Consider the following 21,088-nt stretch of genomic DNA (forward strand, 5'->3'; position numbering starts at 1 on the left):
AAGTCCACTGAGACAAATGTAACATTTGTGATATTGGGCTATATACCTAAACATTGATTGATTGATTGATTGATTGATTGATTGATTGAAAGCCTGGACGGATGGACAGGTAACCTCCCTCTCCAGGGCCAGAAACAGAGGGGGTTGGAACCCGTAGGCACACTGAAATAGGGACAGCCTGGTGGCCGAACTGATCAGCATGTTGTGGTCATTCTCGACCCAGAGAAGTTGTTTGGCCCAGGCCGCTGGGTGCTTGGAGACTATATAGCGTAAAGCCGTCTCCATCTCCTGGTTCTTCCTTTCGGTCTGACCGTTGGATTGAGGATGGAAACCGGATGACAGACTGACCGTGGCCCGTGCAGAATTCCCTCCAGAACGCCGAGGTAAATTGGGGACCACGATCGGAAACCACATCGGTAGGTAGCCCATGGAGCCGGAACACGTGGAACAGGACCAGCTCCGCTGTCTCTCTTTAGCTGAGGGGACCTTAAGTGTTGCCCACCAGAACCTTTGCTAGAACACCACCCGGGCACGTTGGATACCAGGATGGTAGGTGAGTCTGGACTTGTGGGCCCACTGGATAACATCGGACCTCAACATTTGCGGAACAAACAGGCGGTTCAGAGGGCAGGCACTGGGACCCGGCTGGTCCTCCAGGGCGGCCTTGACCCTCTCCTCCACTTCCCAGGTGAGGGCGGCGACGAACTGAATAGTCAGAAGGATGGTGTCTGAGCCTCACGGAATGTTCCCTCCCTCCCCAAACTGACGCGACTGAGTGTCAGCCTTAATGTTCTGAGATCCAGGGCGGTAGGAGAGGGAGAAATTGAACTGAGTGAAAAAGAGGGTCCATCTAGCCAAAATGGCTCCCGTCTCCCAGTCAATGTTAGGGTTGTGGCGGCGGCGCCATGGGTAACCCAGGATAAGCGGGATATATGGAGACCGGAGAACAAACTGAATAGTTTCATGATGGTTCCCGGACAGGAGCATGTGAATGGGTACAGTCTGATGAGTCACTGTCCCCAGCAGGTGAACATCTAAGGCGCTGGCTGGAACTGGGCGAGATAAGGGAACCCGGACTATCCCCAACTGCAGCTTTTCGTCCATAATACTCGCATCCGAACCAGAGTCAATAAAGACTGCAATGACCTGAGAGCTATCCGGTTATAGCAACCGGGCGTGGCTCAACGGTCTCTGAGTGGGAACAAATCCAGGGGTTTGGCTCACCAGTATGTTCCCCATTACTGCTGAGCCTTGCCTTTTACCGGGCAGTGAGAAACAAAATGGCCGGCACGGCCGCAGTAGAGACATAGGTTACCTCGTCTACGATGTTCACGTTCCTCCAAGGTGAAACTGGTGCGACCCACCTGCATGGGCTCGTCACCCCCTGGTTGCGGCTCTGGAGTGAGGCGAGGAGTCCCAGTCGAACCCGGATGTCGGGGCGCCCAGGCATGTTGAACTCCCTCCGACCGTCGCTCCCGCCTCTGTGTCTGGATAATTTGTTGTCTGACAGAGTAGGGCCATCAAGGCCAACAATGAGATGGCGCAGGGGAAGTTAACCAGTGTGCAGGTTTCACACCAACCACACCAGCTTTCTCCCCAGGTGCAGCTCCAGCTTTCGCATTACCCCAGCTTTCACACCAGTGTTGACATTAGTTGAGTCTCCTCCAATGGCCGATAAGGTCTTATCAAAACCCCTTTCTTTCAGCCAGGCAAACAGGTCCTTAGCAATCTGCTCAGCATTTGAGTCCTCTTTAGTTGCTTTCTCTGGGGCAAAGTGGAACTGATAGTTGCTGCCAGGCTCACCAGCAACACTATAGTGTTCTTCTTTGATCTTTGCAGGAAAAGATTGGTCACTGCCCTCAACTTCCATTATCACATTGGTCAGGCCAATCCGCCCATCAAAGAGGATGCAGGAGATCCCCCCCATCCCTCCACTTCTCTTCAAACTCTTCTCCCAGCTCTCTCATCAACTTTTCCTGTGCTCTCTTGACCTTGTTCTTATCAATCACTTTACTTGTGTTGTCTTCTGTGATGATTCCTGCATCAATCAGAGCTGCAGTTGCTATCGCTGCAGTTGGTCTCAGCCCTATGCCATATACTTTACACTGGCAAGCGCAACATTTGGAATATCATTCTAGTTTTTCTGTCATTTTGTTGAAGCTGCAGGCTCAGGTTCAGTTTCAGGGAAGAGCTCAACTTCAGGGACAAACTCATCTTCAGCACCACTCTCCAATTCCAGATCCTCATCACCGTCTGCCAAAAACCTCTTAACATCCTTCCTGGCTGCCTTGTCTGCTGCTGCAGCATTTTCCTCCTTGCTCCTTCTCCTTTCCTCTGCCATGTTTTCCATCCCCTGCCTTTCCAATGTCCTCACCTGTCTCTTGTGCTCCTGCGGATCAGGGGCCCCCATTTGGTGGGGTCCTTTACTTCCAACCTTTTCTTTCTGTCCCTTGATGTATGCAAGATATTTTATAGGAATCCTTTTCTCTCTGCTGCAGGAACAGTTCATGTGGGCCTGGATCACACAGCCATCACAGCCTCCCCTCTCACAACTGGTAATCTGACACTTGCAAGTCAAAATATCAAAGAATTGGTCTAACTTGACACTGAACCTCTCTTTGGCATCAAGTTTGCCCTTCCCAAGGGAAAGCTTCACTGCCTGATTCCAGACCTCCTTGAGCTTGGACATGATGGTCACCTTTTCATTTATAACAGGTGGTTTGAAAAGAGCATTCACTTTGCTCTACTGACCAATCAGACCAGGGAAGATATCACCCACCAGCTGGTCCACTGGGTAGTTCCTCCTATCACCTCCTATCAGACACCAACAGCTCTCGCCCAGTGCCAACAAGATTACTCAAATGAGAAGTCGATTTTGCCCATGTTTTGACTTGAGCCATTTCAACTAGTTCACACTGAAAACACTGATACACTGAAGTAAGTTTCGTTTCCTGTAAATTTCACATCAGACAGGAAGCCCTGACTTCAAAATAAAAGACCCCCAACTTAGTCTCTTTTTTCCAGAAGAATAGCAAATAAAAATAGATAATATTAAACTGCAAATTGATGTAGGTTAGGATTATCAGAATTTAAGAATATCTTCAGATTTATGTTCTACAAGCCAAAATACGTTATATGAACACCCCTCTTGATCGATTTACACAAAAAAAATAGTATGGCCCGCCCTAATGCGCCAGTCCATGCGGGAAGTAAGCTCAATCAGCCCATCCAGTGATTTGGGCAGATCAAAAGACACCAGCTCGTCTTTAACGTAAGCCGCCAAGCCACGCAGATAGGCGTCACACTGGGCTGCAGAATTCCAGTTGCTGAAGCGGCCCCTGGTGCGAAACTCAATAGCATAATCCACCACAGATCCATTACCCTGGCTCAGCCTCAGTAGTCGTCCTGCAGCGTCTGGACCCACAGACACAGGTCCAAACACCTTGCGCTGCTCCGCGGAAAAGACGGGGAAAGAAGAGCAGGCGGGTGTCTGCTGCTCCCATTCAGCTGTGCCCCACAGTCGGGCTTTCCCAGTCAGATGATTGATCGTGAACGCCACACGAGCTGCCTCGGAAGCGAAAAGACTAGCATGAAGGCAAAGTAAGATCTGTCAACGGGTGTGTGTCTGGTTTAAATAATGGCAGTGTGACTAATGGGTGCAGTAGAGAAAGAGAGTGAGCAAATATGTGTGTGTGGTTAACAGGTGAGACAGGTGAATGGAAAACTGCTGGTGAATGATAGAGCAGACTGTGACAGTCGCAGGCTCTTACTGTGGAACAGGAAGTGTTCACAACCACAGCCGTCACTTTTATTCAGAATTCCAATATTTGTTTGAAGATGGACAACTCAAAGCATCTCAGACATATTACTTTGGGTTCTATAATTTTCCTTAAACACCAATTATGATGAAACTTTTTGATACTTTGTATAGAACAGCTGCCTTACTAAACAATTGTTCAACTGCCCACTTTTCACAAAACTGAGAAGAACCTGATTCTCATAAGAAGGACGATAAAATAGAGGAATGTGCACAAATATACATCAGCATCTTCTATAAAATCACTTTATAATAACTATCTATATCAGAAGGCTCGATCATTATTTGTCCTTTAACTTTTTCTTTATTTGCAAAAATTAATCACTGATCTATGCTGCGCTTTGATCTCGACGTTGAGAATAAAGATCAGTGTACTCATACATTATGTTATGGTAATTTCCCTTTTTTACTTATGATTGCCTGGTTATTCAAAAATTATTGTAATGTTGGGTTTTATGTGTTTGATGTAACGCACTGTAATCCATTTTATTTGCAGTGCTGTATTAATAAACTTTAATATTATTATATTCATTGTATTATTATTATTAGCCGATTATGTGCGGGAAAATATAATGACTTTACAGTCCGATGATGGACGTTGTGTTAAATAGGTTGCAATCAAATGAGTTTGAACAATTGATGAACACATTTTCTGGCCTTTGTTTTGGTTGTTTTTAACCATTCAATGGTGAAAATAGATTTGATTACATGCTTGGTTACAAAGACTCTTTAGAGAACTGATGATACATTGCATTGAAAACCATGTTTCAGCAGCTTTAGTTAAAAAAAGAACTGACAGAGAATAAGGAGAGTGTTAGCAGGTTGGTTTGTGAGGAGAAATGGAAGTGATTAAAAACATGTCATTATGTTCAGTGAGGCCTTTTTCTACTCTGATCTGTCTGTTCTGTCTGTACACAACACCAATATTCAACTGAGGCATCGAAACATGCAATTTCATAAAACTTAGGGCAGGGGTGCCCAATACGTCGATCGCGATCGACCGGGTAGTGTGGGTAGATCGCATGGCATTGAAAAAAAACTAAGAAAAAAAGAAAAGAAAAAAAAAACTTTTTATTTTTTTAAAGGTTAGCCTATCATCCATCCTTACTATGGCATTTGCCACTTGATTGACGTACAGGTAAGCCAGTCTGACTTGTATTGTGCCATATGGGTTCATGCAGTTGTGAGGGGGCCTCACCTCCTCATCTGAAGCACAAATGCGGCGCATTATTATACACTTATGCGGCGCAATTAGTGTAAGCGTGCCACAGTTTATCCGCCGTTTAGTCAACCCCGTCCCCCCCCGACACAGATTGGGCAGGGGCGGCCCTGTAGGTAGATCGCTTGGGCGTGGTCATTTTAAAAGTAGCTCCAAAGCTGAAAAAGTGTGGGCACCACTGACTTAGGGTATAATTAAAAAATGTGACCCAGTCTAAAGCACGGTGTTAGAATGACATCAGTTAGTTCAATTTCTTTGTGTCCTTACATATAGTTTCCCAAAGTTCAATAAAGAGAGTGTTACAGATTTTACATTTCAGGGCTCAAAAGGCCACTTGTATTGTATCCGTACTTTTTTGGAATGGTTATTTAGAGCATCAGATCTTTGAGCGTTTGGTTTCAGGATGAGCTATGATTCACCCTAATTCAGAATCCCTGGTGACTGAAGACGAGCAGCGGTGGAATTTGTTTCTAGTTTCTGTAAATGTTTTTCTGCCCTCCCTCCAGTTTGCCCTTGTTCCAGTAAAACGTCTATAACCCCTCCTATTAGCACACTTGGCGCCTTCCGATCTGTCTTTTGTCTCGCTAATTTGTCATTTCATTTCCCAAGATATCTCCTCATTACCTTCTTTCTTTCATCTCCGAGTTGTTTTATGGCATTCTTGACATCCTTTTCTCTCCACTATGCCCTTGTTTGCCTTGACATGCAAACTGGATTGGATCCAGTTTGCATGTCAGAGAGATAGATGGATACAGTTTGTGGTTAGACTGATGCTTGGCTTTGACCTTGATGGAGGAGAAAATCTGATGTGTTTTCTCTCATCTGTAAATCCTGCACTGAACTCTGCCTCACCCGGGCTCATCCACTCCAGTTACTCTGGTGTCACTTACAGAAGGAAGTTAGAATGTCCCATCATGATCTGAATTTGGTTTGGGCAGAATTTAGCAGGAAGGGAATCCTTTAGGGAAAAAGTCCTGAATGTCTATCTAAAATTACTGCTGGCCTTGAAAAATCAGGACATTATGGAAGAAGAAGAAAGGGACTAATGTTTGTTTGTCTTCAGAAAAACTCCCAAATTTGCACTTCTTGCAAATCACTGTTGTCCCGGCTGCAGTTGTATTGTTTTCCACATAATTACAAAAGTGCTATCGTGCTCTGAACAATCCCCTTTACACAAATACTGTACAAGTAATTACAATGCTGACCCCGACCGAATGGGACGCAGCCAAGCAGCACATGACTCCCTTCTCCAGAAGTCGGCCCGGGGTCCTGGGGGCCGATCCAGTGATGCAGCAAAACATGACACTGCCGGGTCCTTTCTTCCCTTTTCTTCCTTTCTTTGTGGAGCTGGCAGCGCTCTTCCGCAGCGACATGAAGCTCCGTCCCCCTTATTTCTCTATCCTTAGTTCCTCTCAGCCAGCCCCCAAACCTTTTCTGTTCATTTAAACCAATTTCTAGTTTCATAAGATAAGACAGTATGAGCCTTTATTGATCTCAGTAGGGAGATTCAGGTGTCATAACAGCAGCAACAGAAAAAGGAAGAATCACTGCACATGGGAATATATACGGGGGTAATAAGAATATGCGAATAAACATGTATTAACAAGATTAATAGAAAACACAAAAATAATATGAGTTAAGCTCTGATCAAGTCAATGTACATATATACTGATATGTGAGCAAGGTTAAATATATACATTTAACCCTTGTATGGTATTCGGGTCTGTGGGACCCGTTTTCATTATTTAGCTAAAGAAAAATGATATGATAAATAATTGTTTCAAACCTTCACTCCTTAGCTCATTTTCTTTCAAGAATATATATCAGCACACATTTTCAATGACCACCCACTGTACACCCCCCTACACATTTACATTACATGCAGGGTGTTTGGGTCCCGGGGCTAACAAAAGTGTCGAAATTGTAGGTCCTGTGCACCTTTCTGGGCCTTCTGTGTGTGTGTGTGTGTGTGTGTGTGTGTGTGTGTGTGTGTGTGTGTGTGTGTGTGTGTGTGTGTGTGTGTGTGTGTGTGTGTGTGTGTGTGTGTGTGTGTGTGTGTGTGTGTGTGTGTGTGTGTGTGTGTGTGTGTGTGTGTGTGTGTGTGTTAGTGTGTGTATGTGTGAGACTTTGTGTTTCTGCCCCTGCCATTCATGTTGATCCCGCTCAAGGTTACAACATTGTTGATAAATTCAAGCACCGACACTGGTCTGCTCTCACATTCCCGCATTATGTCTTGCGGGAACCAATCTTTATCTTTTTCACATTCTATCCCAGCTGCAAATTTGGGGCAAGACACAATAAATAAAGCTTTGCCAGTTTGGGTCCTTAGCACAACTGATCAAGATGGCCAAAAGATGCTCTGCTCAGAGGGCCTTGCAAATGATTCTGGAAGAGAGAGAACCATTTGATGATGAAGATGATGATGATGTAGAGGAAGAGGATTCAGAATGTGAGGATCACATTCTGAGAATTCTGCGTCTGACAGTGACTTTGAAGAAGAGGATGAGATTGAGCATCAGCTAGTTACAAAAAAAAGATGAGCCACAGGACCAGCCGGTCAGAGGGCAAAAAAACAAGCTGTTTATATTGCTTGTAATTGAGATGAAGTAAACATCTGTTGAGTATTTTAACATAAAATAGTTTGATTGTGTTGAATTGAAGCCCAAAAAGGCAGCGGGTCCACCAGACCCACGAACACTGGCTGAGTAACAAAAATGAGAACGCCATACAAGGGTTAAATGTGCAGGAACCAGTGCGTGTAAAAGTGGTATGTGCATACAGAGCAAATATTATTAATATTCAATGCCGGTTATTTTTGATATGGGTTACAGGGTTAACCCTTGATTTGCACTTCCATATCTCTCTTTTGGTCTACTTTCTGTCTCTCCACCTACTCTCCTGGCCTCTCCTGTTTCTGGTGATCTGCAGTACTTTCTTATTTGGCTCCTGCACACTCGTCTCCCTCCACCTCTTCCTATACTGCTCTTTACCTCCTCCTACACTCCTTTTCCTCTGGTTTTATATCTCTTTTCCCAAGCAACCTCTGGCAGCAGCTGCATTTCTGGAAAAAGTATTTATAAGCAATAAAACATGTGAAAACGTGGAATATATGAATGGATATTTATTAGGTATTGGTTTAGGCTGCAAGCTATTTAACTTTGTCTAAATAGGAGTCAATGGAGACTGTAAAGAGCAACTTAACATCTATTTAGCTTGAATATGCTCCATTGACTTTTTCAGAATCTGTTGATTTTATCCTCTGCAACTTAACAAAAGCTTCAAACAAGAGTTGCGTATTCGGCTCTATGAAGTCTGGATAACCACCAGAGACCATGTGTAAAACCATCATTTCCACCACTGTGGAAGAATGAAATACAATTCCACCACAGAGAAGTTAATATCTTGGAGTGGGCGCAGAATGGACATGATCATAAATCAGTAAACAGGTCTTGAAACAGTTGCTTTTTAGTGTAGCAAAGTCAATACATTTTCTGGAGGTCGAGAGAAAGCAACATTACTGGCTTTAGTAAATACAAATCAGCAGGAGCAATTTAGATATCACCTTTGAGCGATGACCACAGTCATTTGAAAGTATAATAGTTCATATTGTAAAGCACTTTGAATTGCCTTGGGTTGAAAAGTGCTTGCCGTTGTGGTTGTTTGGCTTTCCCCTTCCCTGTTGTGTGTTCTATAGGTGTTAGTGCATGTTAATGTTCTGCAAAGGCTAACATCCCTGTGCTTCTCTCCCACACACTCTCCCAGTCAAACAGTTAACAATCCTAAGAATTGTTTTGGAGAGTTTTGGAGAGATGGAGAAAAATGATGGCAGTGTCGGTGCTCTCTTTATATTTGGGTTTAACTCTCCGTGTGTCTTTGGGTCCCTTTGAGATGCGGTTTAGGAATGTTTTCCGTATTTTTTGCAAATCCAAAAGTGTGAAGACTCTGATTTTAGTTGGTTGTCAAAAGGCTTAATAGCTCAAATTGGCTAGGACACCAATTTTATTTTCTGTCAATCAATTAAACGGTATATCGTGTCCAGCTCTTGTCTGCGGGATTATTGAAATGCTTACTGGAATCTCATTATTTGAAGAATGCAGTAAACAGCAATGTAAATGCATAAGATCTATAATAGGGCTAGTTCTAGTTCTATAGAAACGAGAGACCTATTTGAAAAAAAAAATCAAATAGGTCTCTCGTTTCTCTGAAACTATAAAATATTTGTCCTGTGCGGGCGGTGAGAAGCTGATAGAGGCTGTGAGAGCATGACATATTTCCAACATTAAGAGAAACAGGGGACAAATAACAGCTTGCCCAATACTAATTAAATGTTGAAATGCTTTCAATTTCACTGAAAATTGTTTTTCTCCCCCAAAACGATCTGGCAAAGATTCAACTTTGCATTGATAAACTGCACCAGAACCCAATTTTATCTTTTTGTGATATGTCTTAAGATGTTCTATCACATGTAAATGCTTTCTTCCTCCTCTCCTCTTCATCTGCGCTTGATTCTGTCGTCTGTTTTCTATTCATCTTTCCTCTCTGTCTCCTTTTTGTCTGGCCCTCTTCTCCTCCTCCCTCTTTATGTTTGTCTACTTCCTATTCTCATCTGTCTGTTTCTTCTCTCTTTTCACTGTCTTCTCTCTCTTTCTGTCTGCCAGGCAGTGGCCTACTTAATGTGTCTTCTGCTTTGTGCCTGTTTTCTTTCATCAGCTTGGAACTTTTTTAGACTCTCCCCTTTTCCTCACCCCTTTATCTCTGCACTTCCAGTGTTTCCCATTCACTCGTTCTCTCTCTTTTACCTGCATTTGTTCCTTTAATTTGTTCCTCTTTTCCCATTCCTTCCAACCTGTTATCCCTCCACCCTCTTCCTCCTCTGCCTTTCCATCCATTTTTACCTCGCTCTTCCATTGTGTGGATGATAGCTGTCAGGAGATCTCATCACTGAGTCTCTCTTATTACATGATTACAGGGTAATTATCCTGTGAAGTTGTCTTTGCCCGAATCTTTGTTAGACGCTTAATGTCTTTTTAATGGGGTTTGGAGACTTTTTTGTCTTTTGTAGTTGCTGCGGACTCTTCAATGTATTGCATTTACATGTGATTGGCCTGGAACACTGTGTCCTGATTAAGTGGCACTTCTCGTCAGTCAGACTGGCTTCATTTATAACTTCTGGCCTCGGCTTTGTCCTAGACGCCGTCATCTGCCAGTGTCTGATGAAGCTGGGCCTGATGAAGTTTCTCTGATGATCAGGACGAGCGTGGAAATAAAAGCTTGGCGTAGGTTTTAAAGTAACGGGGAAAGGCGGGCAAGTAAAGTGTCAAGTTGTTCATCAATACTGTAACCTTCTCAACTTCGATGTAGAGTTGTTCAACAAGTAGCACAGTCCCAGAGCGTAGATTATTATGGAACATCTATTTATCAATGTCTATCCCATATGCGCTCACATAGTTTCTCTCCCAAATATTGGATATGTGAGGGATAATGTTCAATTTGATCTAAATCACATGCTCAATGATCACCCTGTGTGTTTTTATTAATGACCGCCTCATTGCACATTATTCCGCTTAATATACGGCCACATACTAAATAAACCAACGTCTTGACTCATCATATTAATTAAACATTATTTTATTGACTTAAAGTCATCGTTTTCTTCCGCTAAGAAAATAAAGTTCATTTTCCATGAACCAGTCTTTACACACTGCCATAGCCCCTACCATGTTCCTGTTGGGGTTTACTTCCTGTCTGTCTTCTACTGCTGATCCCGTTAGTGTTTACTTCCTGTCTGTCTTCTACTGCTGATCCCATTAGTGTTTACTTCCTGTCTGTCTTCTTCTGCTGATTTTCCTGACGTACAGTTCTCTGTCTTTTAACCTCTTTCTTTACATTTTTTTTCTTTTTTTACTGGGGACATCATGAATCCAAAATCCAAAATCTGCTCTCCACAGATATAAAAATGAATATTCAAAAAAGTATTTCACTGTGTTTTCTGATGGAAGAAAATTAACCAAACTTCTTTCTGCTGATTGATATGACTGATCATCAGCAAGTCCTCACCGTATGAGATGCTTGAATGAGAAAATCTTCTGTATTTAACTTGATTAAAAACAATTCGGATGATGATCAGCTGAATTTACTTTGATTGAGTGATTCATTCAGTCTAGATGAAGCAGAAAAAACAGGGTATAAAGTCTTGATGAATAATGTCCAAACTGTTTTGAAGCTGCTGCTATTTCATTGAAAATTATTTCATGCTGTAGAAAAATACTTAAGATTTAATGTAAGTTTTCAGGGTTTTTAAGTGTATTACTTTACACCTAACTTGTCTTTGAAGAAAATGTTATTCCAAATCTCATAATTGTACAAAACTGCACATATATTTGGTACAGTTGGTCCCAGTGAGTATTGAAATCTCTGTTGATGTTTATGTGTGTTATTCTTTATACTGGGTTGAACTGACAACTCTCAAAAAAACAGAACCAAAAGCTGAGTTTGCTGTTAACAAAAGTGCAAATTATCTATTTTGTACCTTTCTGTCATTGCCCATCATGCATTTTTCCCGTTCTTTGTATTATTCTGGTTGAATGCAGCACATTACTTCAAACACAAACAATATCAACATGACTGTCTTTTCCCAAGTGGCTTCAGCTCAGTTCACTGAACACAAACAATATTAACATGTAATTTTCTCTCTCTGTGTTTGTCTCTGCGCAGCTTGAAAGCCGCTGCTGTCTGTGATGCTCTCCCATGACGCCCAGGTCGCTAGCTGACACTGCCAGTGAGCGGGAAACGCCACTGCACAACCGGTCCTGGGCCGGCACAGTCAGCCGGTTCTCGCCCTCCCACTTGCACACTGGAGATTAAACTCCACCCACCTACCAGTATCCACAGCCATCAGCTCCAATCCACTCAAGTAAGTTCCTTTCATAAACCAACTCACTGACGTCCTCGGCCAGCACCAGCAGCAGCCAAAATACGCAGTATCTTCAACGCAATCAGCAACACCAGCACAACCATTATTAACACCACCAGCAGCAACCATCATGTCCAGTCGTAGAAAGTCCTCCACCCCCTGCATGGTCCGGGTCGTGCATGAAGAGCAAGATGACCCTAATGAGGTAATGGATATGGAAATATTGACGGACAACTATGCGACAGAAAACGAACAATCAGAATCATCCGAAACTGTAGAAGACCTCCAGCAGGAGAACTCAGAGAAACCAGACCAGGAGACGTTTCCAGAAATAGTGGAAACCCAGAATACTGAGCCATTAGAACAAACGGAGCAGTTGAGAGAAAAAGACCAACCCCCTGTCATTGACGATGAAGAAACCATAGAGGAGAAGGACAGGGAAGAGGCGGACTCTGACCCGCTGCCTCAGAAAAAAGAGTCCAGAGGCTATGAATGCAAATACTGCCCGTTTTCTACACGGAACCTGAATGACTTTAAAGATCACGTAGACTCCAGCCACCCTAACGTCATTCTCAATCCGTTGTACCTCTGTGCTGTCTGCAACTTCAACACCAAGAAGTTTGACTCGCTCACAGAGCACAACGAGAGCCAGCACCCGGGCGAGACAAATTTTAAGTTCAAGCGGATAAAAATGAACAATCAGACTATCTTAGAACAGACAATCGAAGGCAAGGACAATTCAGTTGTATGCAAAATGTCAAATGAACAGGACGACAGCAACAGCAGCTTTATGTTTCCACCATGCATATCAACCACAGTGAAAATCCTCGACAATATCCAGTCACTGTATCAAGGGGGGGAACTGAAAAGCCAGAATCAGAAGAATCAAATCACAGCAGTCAACATCAACGGAACAGTGATCATCCCCGAACCCAATATCCTTCAACGGCTCTCGCATGTCACCCCAATGCTCCAGCGTCCGCCTAACTTTAACTCTGTACCAAAAATAGCTGTTCCCTTGAACACCACCAAATATAACCCTTCTTTAGATGACAACTTAACGTTAATCACGTCCTTTAACAAGTTCCCTTACCCAACGCATGCTGAGCTGTCATGGCTGACGGCTGCCTCCAAACACCCGGAGGATCAGATCAAGGTCTGGTTCACTACCCAGCGGCTGAAGCAAGGCATCACCTGGTCCCCAGAGGAGGTGGAAGAAGCCAGGAAAAAGATGTTCAATGGCACCATCCCTCCTGCACATCACACGTTTACTGCCGCTCAACCGTCCGTCAAATCCACCCAGCAGACCTTTGTCCACACCACAGTCGGACACACAAGTTATGTCCGGACCACTACGTCCAATGGGTTGAGTGTAGTCACCACCACAACTTCTCCCGGTGAAGTTGCAATTGGTTCCAGCCTTGCTATTAAACGATCTTTGCCAACACATCGAATGACAGTGTCTGGCCCGGAGGCTAAACGGCCCATAATGGCAGTTGCCCCCCATTCTGGCAATGCTAAAGACAGGGGCCTCATGGCTCCTCCCCCTCCTCCTCCGCCAAAAGACCGCCTCCCAATGGCTCCGCCTCCTGTCCCAATGGAGACGAGGAGACCTGTAGCAGTTCCACTGGTCACCTCTGAGATGAGGTGGCCATCCTCAACTGTGCCTTTAATGCCACCGCCCTCATCATCATCTTCTTTGTTGTCCAAAGGGAAGATTCTCTCTACGTTAGGAAACACCAAAACAAAGCCAGTGGTGTCCCTGCCCTCCCTAGTCTTTCCAGAATCTTTAACAAGGCCCTTGATAGTTCCTCCGCCTATCTTTGCACCTTCATTTCAAAACCCTTTACTTTTTCCTATAACTTCGCCTATCACTTCCAAAGAAAAGCACCTTTATACTCATGCTTTGGCAGCTTCTGATCAGAAGCTGCCAAACTCCCCACCACTCAATGGCCAGAAGATAAGAAGGTCAACCATTATCCAGTCAATTCGGGCTCCTACTAAAGCCGTGTCCCAGATTCCAGGGTTTCCCTTCGATAGCAAGAAACTGAAAGAGCAACAAGGATTTGATTGGAATAGAGAAAGAGATAAAGTACTCTATCCTCTGGCAGAGGCCAACGGGATATCTCGTACAGACGGAAAATGGTCCCACAATCACAACTCCCTGGCTCAGCAAAATGGTGTCCTACTTTTGGATGGTGGTGAGCTGGCTGGAGTCCTGAAACCAGACTTTCATCAAAAGTCCTCAGTACTGACCCAATTTCCCTTGCTGGAAAGGATGAAAGGAAAGACATCGGAACAGCTGAAGATACTGGAGGAGAACTTCTTGAGGAATGGCTTTCCCACCCTTAATGATGTGGATAATCTGGCGGGCAGCACCAACTTGTCTCACGAGGAAATCGAGAGTTGGTTTGTTGAACGCCGTGCACTACGCGACAACCTGGAACAAGCCCTTCTTAACTCCATGGGCACTAAGAGGATGGGCACCGGTGGCATTGCTGCCATCACTAAGAAGCGACTACATCAACAACAACACCAAACCCTACAGCTAAATGGGATTCACAAGCCAAGCACTGGTGTGAGCCATCTTAAAAGCCCTTTGACTCCCTCGCATTCCATGCCCATCATTGCACCCTCCATCCCCGACCCTAATTCCTGCTCAGTGCCTCCAGACAGCAGATCCCAGGCCCTCCTCGAGGACAATTTTGCTCAAACGCGGTGGCCTTCCCCTGAGGAGATCAGCCAAATGGAGAGTCGGACAGGACGCGCTGAAATTGCCCGCTGGTTCCACGACAGCCGGCTGCAGAGCGGCCACATGGAGCTGACAGAACTATTTGTGAATGGAGGGCAGGGGCAGCCTGTGTACTCTCCCAAACACTCTCCCCCCAACATCCTCCAGCGCTGTCAAGAAGGAGCCCTGACAAACAACCACAGCAGTAAGATGTTGGAGGTGGAGTTTGGCTGGCTGATGGATCAGCGTGCCCATAGCCTCAGCAGTCAACAGCAGGATGAGCTCCACGACCGGCTTGCTGGCAGGTACTGGTTCCATAATTTTAAACACTTTTTATAGTCATGTATTTTGTTTACTTCTCTGGGCCTTTCTGATTTGAGCAGTAACAGTTCTCTCAAATTGTTAGTAACACTTATTCCAAACATTTGTTCGAAGTACTTAAATATTGTTGGAGATTCTCGAACACAGGGGAATGACAGGCAAGCAGAAGGGGTGAAAAGACAGTTAGGGTCGATAACCGCTGTAAACATTGGATTTTATGACGGACCTCTGCCCATCGATGGGATGGCAAAATGGCCGGTACACCATTGACTGTGGAAATAAATAGTTTAAACCGCCCATCCACTGATGGTCTGCATTCCAGTATAGAAATTGAGTTCTGGGAAGGGTTATGTTAAGAATATCTATTGTGAGTCATCTAACCTTGATTTTGGCTCACCCAAAAAATCAAAAACACATGAATTATGAAAAACTGTTTCATGGTCTAACTCCACAACAACAATATTCAGAGTCTTTTCACATGTTCAGCTCTTTACTTACATGTATTAATGTGTTTAGAAACAAATATTTGATTTTACTTTACCAGGACTTTAAGGGTTACAAGGTCAAACAAGGTTGCAGGCAATGTAATATGGGCTTCCTGTCTTTTTGCAAACAAATGATGAGAGAGAGACATATCATATATCTGAATAAATGCAGACAATGAGGGATATCCATCTCCTAAACTTGTCCGTTAAACTGGACATGTTCGTGGGGTTAGATTAATGGAACCCTAACACTCGTGCAAATGAATATGATGCAGTGCTTCTAACCAAGCATGTCACATGAAAACAGTCAAGTCAATTTAATTTAATTTATATAATATAGCATAGAACCTCCTCTGTTTCTACTCACTGACATATTCTGGGGTGCGTCCAAAACACATTTCCTGCTTCCTCTCTGTAAGTTTTGTGTTGTTTTTGCCACATTAACATTGTTTCAGGACATTAACCAGCGAATTTACAGGACTCTATTTAGTCTGCCTTCTCTTCCAGGAGCCTGGGAGATCTTTGGCTAAATAACAGAGCCATTAGGTTGGAAACCAATATCTCCACAATCATTTAGGCAAGAGTTAATTTTTCCCATGAGTCAACTCTGGAATGGAAAGCACCACAGAATGAACATGCACTGACGGCACACTGACAACCTTCTGGTTCTTGTTGGTTTTATAAACTCTGTACACAACAAAACGCACTCTGTAAAGAAAAATGAACAGACAACTAAAAATTAATGAGACAGGAAGGCAAGGTTGTTCTACAGTCATTATTGTTGCTTTTTAAAAGTAAATCCAATGAAACAATTCTGAAATCTACTTTAGATAACAAAGGTTGACAGTAAATTGTGACCTTTTAATTAATGAAGTATTATTTTGTAATTTATTTTCCAAAAATGTAAACCCAGTTTGTCCTAGCTTAAACACAATTGAGGTACGAAGAGAATGTAGTCCTTCAGAATGTAATTATTTGATTATTATGAACCACTTTTGTTTATTCTGATTGTAAGCTTTAGTATCTCAAATAACAAAAAATGATGACTGTTCCCTTTGTTAATAAAAAAACAATAATCAATCAAAACAGATTTCAAATATTATTTGATAGATATAGATATTTTTCCTTAATCTGCTAGAATTAAATATATGACAGATCGGTTGCGTCTTAACTTTACAGTGCCATCTAATTTGTTTAAGAAAGCATAGTGGTCCGAAAGACAGTTTCTAAGCACCTTTCTGTTTCTGGATCTTAGTGGTTTAGTAGTGTTTTCATCAATCACCAGTAATGATTTAACATTCGAACATGTTTGGTAAATAAGAGCGTCTCTCAGTTTCTGTATCTTAACCTGTGACTAACTCCAACAGACTGAGGCAGCAGAACCTGGTGGAGTTTAAGAACGGGGGACGGAACAGAGGAGTCGGGGGAGGAGTGCGGGAGATGTTCGGCAGCTGGCTGGAGGACGGACACTCGAGGAGGGGGCGGGATCTGCTCCTGGACAGAGAAAGGAAGATGACAGATGACACACCTGGGAGGCTGACTGGATAAACGGTAAGAGAGCTGCCAGGTTTGTTTCATGTCAGCTGTTATTATTTTAGAGATGTGGTTCTGGTTGAATTGTTGTTTTTCTTTTCACATTATGTGATCCCTTTTTGTATTTTATGTTAAAACTGTTTATTGCGAAGTCCTTCAAGCCCTGAGTGTTCTGATCAAAGAAAATTCTCTGAAAAGCTAAAAGTATGTCAGAAAAAAAATATTTATGTAATGTTAAAGGTGAGCTGTGGAGTTGTTTTGTATACTCACACACACACACTGTGTTTATCCTTGAGCTCTTGCAAACATGTTAAATGTATGTTTGCTTCCTAATGAAACGTCTGCAAAGCTGAAGTTTCTGAACCTTCCTGTTTGACCCGTTTTCAAAGGTTTTTAGATATCAAAATAAGTGCTTCTCTCTTCTAATTGCCACAATAATAAAATATATGGTTCAATACTACATACTAAATTGTGATCACTCCATTAGCTTTCTGTCCCCAGAGTCAGAACTAAACATGGTAAAGCAGCGTTCAGTTATTATGCTCCAAATATCTGGAACAAACTCCCAGAAACCTGCAGGTCCGCTGCAACTCTTACTACTTTTAAATCCAGGCTGAAAACTTTTCTTTTTGCCGCTGCTTTTAATTGAACTATTCATATCTTAGACTGCACTGTAACTTTTATCCATGTATTTTTTCTTTTAATGTTTCTTTTATTAGCTTTTCTTTTTAATGACTGATTTTAAATGCCATTTTCTTAATGTCTTTTATTTTTGGAAAGCACTTTGAATTGCCTTGTGTTGAAAGGTCCTATATAAATAAGCTTGCCTTGCATTGCATTGTGGGTGTACACATGTATAGAATCTGTGGTCTTCCTGCGTCAGTTTTGGGAGTGTGTGGGAGAGAAACTCCCTCTGGAGAGAACACAGGGATTTTAGCCTCTGCAGACCATTTACATGCACAAAAACCTATATGACACTACAGGGAAGGGAGAACCCCAAAATGCAATAGAATTTTCTAAAACCCTCTCTCTGTCTTGATCAGCCCACATTCTGTCTGAGATTCAGTATATCTTATATAAAAGTATAACATTCAGCAGGCTGTTCTGTAGTACCAGATCTGTGTCTGCAGATTTTCATAATGAGTGAAGTGGTTTAACAGAGCGGGGCCCCGATGGTACCTGGTGGTCCCCTGTGCCTCCCCCCCCCTCTCTCCTCAGTCTGTTAGTGTTGAAGCCAGCACCTCCATCCCAGGCAACAAACACAACTCCTCCAGCCAGTCACTGTGTGTGTGTAGCTGTGTGAGTTTTGGCATTAGCTGCTAAGCAACAAACACCAACTTCAGGAAAATTTAGGCAGGAAAAAAAGCATTATTGGAGGCCTAAAATAGCAGCAGACCCCCTGGTGTGGTAAAGTTTGATAGATAAAAGCCTCCGCCTGGGGCCAAGTGTGACGACAGAGAGTGCTGCTGCTCCTCTCTCCTGTCGACTCTGACAGAAGATTGAAAGTTTTAATGTTCACGGCTTTTTGTTTATTAAAATAGAATCGGTTCAAATGATTCTTCGAGACAAACAGCCGTAAACAAGGTGGAGACTGAACTTCTGACAGCTTGGAAGATTGTCACCATATTTGGATATCTTCAAAATCAGCACTTGACAGCTCAAATCAATAATCAATATGCAGCATGCATTTTTTTGAATATTATAAATACCAATGTTTTTTTTGGGGACCTGACAATTAGACCCTCTCATTCGTATTACATTATTTATTCCTTTATTAGACAATTATGTTTGCAATCATTAAAACATAAAATATGTTCATTCATATAACAACAATGAAAAACAAATGTTTCTCCAATGAAATTTAAGGAAACTGTTAAACTTAAACGTTTTAGAATACACCACAACATTTTAAGAGGCCCCATTATCCTTTTTTTTTCTTTCCCTCTTGTTATTGGTTGTTGGGTACCACTTTACAATAAGACTACCCTTATAAAGGATGCATAGAGGGTTTATAATTAGGTTATTAATTAGGTTGTAAATACTTTATTAACCATTAAGAACCATTTATAAACCAGTTCTAACATAGACATCAACACAGGCTCACTATTTGGCAAGATGACTAAGCCTTATATTGGATACCTAGCTTACTTTGTCATCTTCATCAGCCAACATCATTGGAATCTGTTGTTCACTGAGTTGAGCCTTAAGGCTCCCTTTTACCAATTTGTATTGTAAAGTGTAAAACACATTCCCATTTATTTATGAGTTACTACCATTTATAATTTGTTTAAGTTATATTAAGCCTTAAAGTTATGCTCAAATTAGGGTGTGGTCACATCGAGTGACAGGTCTGTCCAGTGACTGCTGCTGTTAGCTTTCTGCTCTGCTAGCTGCTCCGTGATGCTACAGGGGCTCTGCCTGCTCAGCTCATCCGGGGAACATAACTTGAACTCTGCCGTGTTTGTTGTGCTGTTGCCTTGTGGACTATTCTCCATGCTTATATCAGACTATTGTGACTCGCTCCACGTTTAAAACAGACGGTGCATGAATGCAGTTTTACGGTAAGTGAAATTTGAGTACTTTATTTATGTGTTGCTTATGTTTTTAGTCAGCTAACGTTAATGGATGTTAAGTGTTAGCGTGTAGTAAGCAAGTGGTAGCTACATCTGTGCTAACGATGCTAATCGTAGCCTTCAAGTTAAAGCGTAATAGAGAAGTGTTAAGCATTAAGTGGGATAATACTGTAGAACAAACGGCTTCTGTTTGAGGTTGGTAAAATAAGGTCGTCCTTTTAAGTTAGAGATATTTTATTAGGTAGGTAACTTTATGCATTGATAAGTTTAATCTTGATTTGCTATGATCGATTATGTAGACAAGCTTACGTCAAAGTAGTGCTGAAGAGCAGCGTAGTGTATGTGAAATTAACCTCACAATAAGATGTGTGTATATTACAAATATTAATGTCCTATTTAAAGATGATTACTTAGATATTATAGATGGTTGGTTGAGTTGGAGTTCATTATTCATTATCAGCTGTGACCAGTGTGTGGGAAGATGGCACCTGTGTCGGCTTGCCGCTCCCTCAGCTCTCTACCTTTAGCTATCCTGTTTTTGTTGTATGTATGTCAGAATGTCTCTGCTCTGCTTGTCTATGATCGCCAAGCTCCACCTCAGACCCTCACTGGAGTTGATATTGCTGCCCAAACCCTCCCCCCCTCTACTGTCGGATATTCCCACATACCTGCGCCGGTTGCCCTGCATCCTGCCTCGCCGATAGCGCTTTAGACGACGGGGAAAGCGTGGTGGTGCACTGGTCCATCTTGAGGCATACCTGACGGCTTCTTCTGGGACTTATCCACACATCAGATGTCATGGCCCTCCCGCTGCACGCCATGTGAGGGATCGATGGATTCACCCTGTCTTTCCGGAGCTGCGGCCTCTGTTGGGCCCGCTGACAGCTCCTCCTGCCCGACTGACTGCTCCCGGCCCGCACGGCGTTCAACACGCACATCTTCGTCAGCTGAAACGCACTACACCTTCGGCAAAACCGGAGCGAAAACTTTGCATGGCTTTGCTAAATGCTAGGTCGATAGCAAACAAAACGTTCCTGCTAAATGACTTCTTCACCTCTCGTGAACTGGATTTTATTTTCTGACGGAGACCTGGGTCCACGCTGGCGAGTATACACCATTTTCTGAACTTCTTCCTCCTGACTGTACTTTCTTCAGCTCCCCCCGTGCCACCGGCCATGGTGGGGGCATAGCATCAGTGTTTAGAGCTAGCCTCCAATGCCGATTGCTTCACCCTGTTACTAGCTATGCTAGCTTTGAGTTGCAGCTTTTTGAACTGAACCCGGCCTCGCCTATACTCTGCGCAGTCGTGTATCGTCCACCAAAGTGCAATAAGGATTTCATAAGTGACTTTTCTGAATTTCTGTCCGGGATCGTGGTGAAATATGATCGTGTTTTGATCTCCGGAGACTTCAATGTCCATGTGTGTTGCGAGTCCAAACCTCTGGTTAGGGACTTTTTAAATCTCCTTGATTATTTTGGTCTCGTTCAGTCCGTGG

The 21,088-nt window shown here is 43.1% G+C and overlaps 1 protein-coding gene across 4 annotated transcripts in view; it reads left to right on the top strand.

Moving 5' to 3' along the window:
- LOC307021948 (zinc fingers and homeoboxes protein 2-like) overlaps window positions 1-21,088 on the top strand; it is a 207,550-nt gene that overhangs the window by 151,305 nt on the left and 35,157 nt on the right. For all 4 annotated transcript variants that reach the window (XM_079654492.1, XM_079654491.1, XM_079654493.1 and 1 more), the window contains 2 exons: window positions 11,751-14,985; window positions 16,854-17,037. In XM_079654492.1, the coding sequence (XP_079510618.1) occupies window positions 12,080-14,985; window positions 16,854-17,034 (3,087 nt within the window). In that variant the 5' untranslated portion in view covers window positions 11,751-12,079 and the 3' untranslated portion in view covers window positions 17,035-17,037. The remainder of the gene's footprint in view (window positions 1-11,750; window positions 14,986-16,853; window positions 17,038-21,088) is intronic.

Source organism: Notothenia rossii, assembly GCF_949606895.1.
Source record: "Notothenia rossii genome assembly, chromosome: 10".
Taxonomy (NCBI): domain Eukaryota; kingdom Metazoa; phylum Chordata; class Actinopteri; order Perciformes; family Nototheniidae; genus Notothenia; species Notothenia rossii.